Raw genomic sequence first — 5,460 nt, 5'->3', positions numbered from 1 at the left:
TGGAATGCTAGGGGGAGGCGAACAAGTTATCGAAGCACTTGAATATTATCCGTTCCATATCTTTCAGTGACACATCCCTATCTTTGATTTTTCTCCTTGGACACCTTTGATACTATCTTATGGCACCGGGAATCTGCTTGGAGATTAAAACAACAGACTACTTTAACTTCATCAAAGTTGAAAGATTAGACTACTTTACTTTGGTTGAGCAGAATAATATTGGTGCAAATGAACATGAAATATTGCAGGGTAACTGGGGAGTCTGAAAACCAATTTTAAGTCTTGTACTGACATTCAACAAAAGCAATTAGCAGGTAAGCAAACAAACAATTTTACCTGGGTTTGCCTTGAAGTAGAGCTCACGAACATACTGGGCATTGAAGAGGGGGTCTGGTGAGCACTTTGCTTTCTGGAGGAAAACAATAAATAATTATATCATCAGCAGGTTTTTCATTTAGCAATCTACATTCACAACTCTTTAAATATACATTTTTACATGATCTGACCTTTGGGAACCTTTTTAGATACAAATACAATGAACTGCACAAAGAAGTAAATAGTACCTTATCAGTGAAGTTCCATCCATTCTCTCCCATCAGCCAGTCAACGACAGTATACGGAATGACATCCTCAATCCCCTTGAGTTTCCGAACAATGAGCGTTCGATGGGCCCAGGGACAGGCGAGGGACACGTACAGGTGGTACCTGTCTCGTTCTGCCTTAAACCCACTGGAGCCATCAGCTAAATGCAACATACATACACAGCAATGTTACATCAACAATGGTTAAAGTTAAAACTTAAAGTTAAAGTTGCCCTTGCATCTGTAACAGATGCTATTAAAGATGTGACGCCCATCTCCATTTCTGTAACCCTTAGGCCACACATTTGTGCAAGCCACTACAGCAGGGGGCTACGTAGTCTGGTGGTAGTGATGTGTGTTTAACTCTCATACTCATGAGTGCTGCGTGCTAAGCAGAGAAAGCAGCAGCAGCAGGTCCCATTTTTTAAGTCTTTGGTAATTGACTTGGCCAGAGATCGAACTCACCACATGTATCTACATGTAGTGAATGCCAGACGTACACTCTTCCCACTCCACTACGGTGGTTTTACCAGGCTAAACTGAGCTAGAATCAAAGAATTAAAAGAGATTACCTTTGACATGTACCCACCTGTGATCCAGTTCCTGAAAACTGCATCTTTTCTCAAGAATTCCCCCTTAGCGCCTATGTCAGATATGACAGTTGACATCTTCAGGTGAGGATTCCTTCCTTGGCTGATTCCTGGTTGGTTCTGAAACGACATACAGTCAGATTTTGATGCTGTGGACAAAGGAAAACCAATACCCTACAGACCAATGTGAAAATTGCAGATAGAATTTTAGTATTAGATATTTGTCTTATAAGTCTCTTCCAATATAGCATCCTTGATTATAATTATAAAAATGCATGACTAGCACTACATGATGACAGTTTTGAGTTATAGTAGTACTTCAAAACTTGGAGGTTCAATCAAATGATGTCAAACGAAGTCTGCTCAGACAGAGCTGCATTTACCAGTAAGACGCAAATTTGCCTGACTTGTCTCACGGGTTTCAGTCTAATCAGCATGACAATTAGCTGCAAGAGATTGGGAAAGGTTCAATCGTGTATTAAATCTCCAGACCAACAGGTCTGTCCACAGTGCTGAATGAGTGGTCGTCTGCTGGATGCCAGGCCCACTGATCCCCTGGGAGCTGGCAAAAGCTAACAGGGCTGACATCCAAGCCAGATGAATGAAAGGCTGAAATATCTTTAAAATCTCTTATTACAAAATACAATTTTGTCAGCCCTGTTAGCTTAAGTTGAGCAGGCAGACTTTCCTGTCTTCTGTAGTAGGAGAGAAGAAGCATGTCATAAATAAACACCTCTAGATAGCAGAAAATCATGGGATACTCACAAAAGAAGGTTTCATCAAGCATAAAGCAAGCGCTACATTATCTGAGGGTCTGAATGGGGGTCCTGACAAGGCTTTATGCTTAATTAGGCAAGGCTGGCAACTCTGTACGCTAAATTCAGAAAGGCCGGCAAGGCTTTACGTTAAATTCTGGAAAGCTGGCAATACTCAGAGTACACAGACTGTGACAGCAAATTTCATATGTGCCCGAATAATTTTGCTGACCAACGGTGCGACAATACTAGGGGGAGCCGGCCGGGGCCATAATTCTCAAATTTTAAAATGTTGACCCTTTGAATGCTACTTCCTGCATTTTGAGGGGCAAAGTTTGCTGGTAGACTTACACAGACGCTGCGACTTACAAAAATTAGAAGGCCACACTACGATTTACGGGACATTTTCAGGCTCTATTACGCTTTACCTGGATTTTTTTAGGCTCGATTCAACTGTCCGTGAAATTCACTGGCTACACTTTACGGTAAATTTTTCCATCCTCACTACGTATACGAATCACGTAAAATAAAATAGCTTCCCTACAGATTACAGGATATCAAAAAGGCCTGCCTATGCCTAACATCAAGGAGGTTAAAAATCAACCTCCTTGCTAATATGGAAAAGCACATGCAGACCCTCACTCAGCTCGGGGTCTTACCTCGAAATGTTAGTAGTTAACAGAGGTCCTGGAGAACTGTAACGTTATGCAGCACTCAGACACCCAAACTTCTGCACGCTGACAATGAGCAGCAAGTAACTCCTGTGGACCACTCCAACCTTTTATACCATCAGTTAATGAGTACCCTGAGACAGGTTTAGGGAAAACCCCTTGAGACACTTTCTTGCCTAGTCATGCCAAGGAGTTCATGCATCATAGGACATCATGCTGACTTCACAGTGTGCCAAGCTCCATACCCATGCTGACTTGCAAGTTGGAGCAACAATAAAGCAACAGGTGAAAGTTCATGCTATTGTTAGTCCTGCATACATAACGTTAAGCGTGAACTGAATAGAGAAAAGTGCTGCGTCACTGTTGTTAGCATAATCTTAGGTGGTGCCGTGACAAGTTGTTTACATCTTAGGTAGGCACACCCCCTCGGTACAAGTGGATTCGTCTGAAATTGAGAGCATTATGGGTATTTTCAACATGGCGGACGTTTGTGGATTTTGATGTAGTTTGTCGTATTAGAACAGGTTTTGTGCGAAAGGTAGAGAGATTAATGAGCAAGAAACAAGATTTCCAGACCTGTAAGGCTTTAGTGTTGGTTATTATGTAGTTTTGGGTGGCCCAACTTCGTGCGCGTGTCTTTCGAAAGGTAAGTTTTGTCGATCAGCAGCATTTGTTCTTACCGCGCAAAAACATAATTTTTCACAACGTGTGAAATGGACACGCTTTTGTACAGTTTTACACAACGACAGGTCTACAAGGAGGGTGTAAAGCAGTTATTTTATCATGTGTGTTTTCGTTTTCTTTGTTTATTTCATTGCAGCTAGTAAATCATCAGGCGTCGACAGGTTTTGTTTTTCATGTGGTGAAGCTATAACTGCTGACACACACAGTGCAGGGATGTCCGCTCCGACCCAGGGGAAACCCAAAACTTTACAGGACACCATTCAGGACATTGAAAACCAGATAGCTGTGAGTAAGAGATGTTGGTGTTGGAAAATCAGGTTGTGGTCTGAGAAAGGCACTCTACTTTAGCTTAGGAGCACATAGAACAAGGTGATTCTCACAAGCACATAACTTGTGTACTTAGTGTATTCAACTTCAAGCCAAGGAGGTCCGGCCCGCTAAATTTCAATCCTAGCAGTTAGTCAATTGCACAGATTTCATTTCATAAATTCCACTGTCATATTCAATAACAATTCATGACTGATTTACCTCAGAGTGGAGTATATCTCCAAGCACCACCGGATAGAGCACAACATAGAACAAACTTCACAAACCTGCTTTGACCTAGCCTGGAATGCAGCCTTGTTAGTACATGTAGTTACATGTACATATTTGTAGTTACATGTACCTTAATTCCACTTGCAATGGTCGCTGCATTGTCAGAATTTCGGGGACTTTTCCATTTAGAGAACTTCCAATATTTGCCTAAAAGCAATGCTAGAGTTGTGCTTGGCAAGGTCCTTTAGTGGCCAGATCTTGGACATTGGAAGCAGAATATAGATGGAACACAAGGCAGGAATCCAGGCTAGCATCACCCTATAACTTATAAGCACACCACAGATACTTGCACATGGAACTTCCCGCACCATTTTTTATCATTGATAATCCGTAGAGGCTAATCAACCTGAAGGAATTGTGTGTTTTCCCACATAGCTGCTTGGCTCAGGTCCCAACACTGATAAGAAGAAGGAAGACCTCGCCAAGCTTAAGGAGCTTCTGAATAAAGCCAGGCAAGAACAAGCAAAGGTATGAAATTTTGATACTGTTGTAGTAACTGGTTTGTTTCCTATGCAGTTATGCTCCGTTCCAAATGTGTTGAGGGACTCATCTGCAAGTAGAAGTCCAGACTTCTGTAGCACACCCTCATACGTTGTAGCTTTGATTTGAACAACACTTACAGCAAACAGTGCAAAGTTTAGGTGTGACTTTGTCATTGAGTTTTATATGACTAGTAGCTGCCACACTGCCTGACTGCTAAGCTGGTGACTGGTGTGTAATGTCTAACATTAAAGGCAGACTGGGCAGATTATTGTTATATAGTATATAGATACAAATACAGATGGAAATTACAGCAGAACAACCTTTTGCTAAAATGTTAAGCTGAAAAGCTGTGATGTTGAATGTCCCATTATCTATGTATGTGTTATTATTCTGTTTCTTCAACCACTTTAACAGGTCCAGTTGCAGACTACAGCTGCCAGCTCTGGTGCTAAGCCACACCTGGTCAAGGTTCCCATTCCTGCCATTAACAGTAGCACCGCTGTTACCATGGCAACCCCATCCCCTGTTCTCCCCAGGCCTGGAGGCTCAGGACAGAACCATTCAGCCGGCAGGATCAGTCCAGAGGGCAGCCAGGTACAGGCAGTTTTGTTGTGGCGATGAGGACTTATACAGTATCACAATGTTTGTTTATTTTTTATTATTGTTCATTCCATGCTCTGGTTTTTTGTTGATTGCTCGCCCCAACACCACCGGCTACACTAGGGTTAGTCCCTAGACGTTGTGTCTCACATGGGGTTTTGTCTAGTAATATTTAGATGTAGAAGGATGTAGGTTTAGACTCATCACTCACTAAATCTTGGGGAGTGTGCTGAAATGTTAAAGCCTTTTAAGAATAGGGGACTTAGCAGTTGAAACCTGGCTGGGATCAATGTCGGGTAGCAGGATAGAAAAAGTGATGTTACAACGTCCCAGACTGCCGGGCATCAAAGCAAGTTTGTTACCTAGTAGTTTGATATGTGTTAGTAACTATATGCAGTCGTTTGTAATTCTAGACAAAACAGTTTGAGAAGATACAAAGATATCTGATAGTGCCGTGGCCAACAACAAAAATCAAGCAACTAGATATGATTGGAAATGG

General features: G+C 42.0%; 2 protein-coding genes across 4 annotated transcripts in view; one reads left to right on the top strand and one right to left on the bottom strand.

Moving 5' to 3' along the window:
* The window catches only part of LOC118423105 (glutathionyl-hydroquinone reductase YqjG-like), a 6,991-nt gene extending 4,013 nt beyond the window's left edge, over positions 1 to 2,978 (bottom strand). The window contains exons 1-5 of one of the 2 annotated variants that reach the window (XM_035831098.1): positions 2,586 to 2,978; positions 1,555 to 1,617; positions 1,171 to 1,291; positions 564 to 742; positions 337 to 409 (exon numbers count right to left, since the gene is read on the bottom strand). In XM_035831098.1, the coding sequence (XP_035686991.1) occupies positions 337 to 409; positions 564 to 742; positions 1,171 to 1,291; positions 1,555 to 1,608 (427 nt within the window). In that variant the 5' untranslated portion in view covers positions 1,609 to 1,617; positions 2,586 to 2,978. The remainder of the gene's footprint in view (positions 1 to 336; positions 410 to 563; positions 743 to 1,170; positions 1,292 to 1,554; positions 1,618 to 2,585) is intronic. The other variant, XM_035831099.1, reaches the window with a different exon arrangement.
* An 80-nt stretch (positions 2,979 to 3,058) lies between these two features.
* The window catches only part of LOC118423118 (transcription initiation factor TFIID subunit 12-like), a 6,260-nt gene continuing 3,858 nt past the window's right edge, over positions 3,059 to 5,460 (top strand). The window contains exons 1-4 of one of the 2 annotated variants that reach the window (XM_035831119.1): positions 3,059 to 3,243; positions 3,418 to 3,566; positions 4,254 to 4,346; positions 4,776 to 4,955. In XM_035831119.1, coding sequence (XP_035687012.1) covers positions 3,495 to 3,566; positions 4,254 to 4,346; positions 4,776 to 4,955 — 345 coding nt within the window. In that variant the 5' untranslated portion in view covers positions 3,059 to 3,243; positions 3,418 to 3,494. The remainder of the gene's footprint in view (positions 3,244 to 3,417; positions 3,567 to 4,253; positions 4,347 to 4,775; positions 4,956 to 5,460) is intronic. The other variant, XM_035831120.1, reaches the window with a different exon arrangement.

Source organism: Branchiostoma floridae, chromosome 9 (assembly GCF_000003815.2).
Source record: "Branchiostoma floridae strain S238N-H82 chromosome 9, Bfl_VNyyK, whole genome shotgun sequence".
Classification (NCBI taxonomy): Eukaryota; Metazoa; Chordata; class Leptocardii; order Amphioxiformes; family Branchiostomatidae; genus Branchiostoma; species Branchiostoma floridae.
The sequence above is the reverse complement of the archived record's forward strand: the minus strand, read 5'-3'. Positions and strand labels throughout refer to the sequence as shown.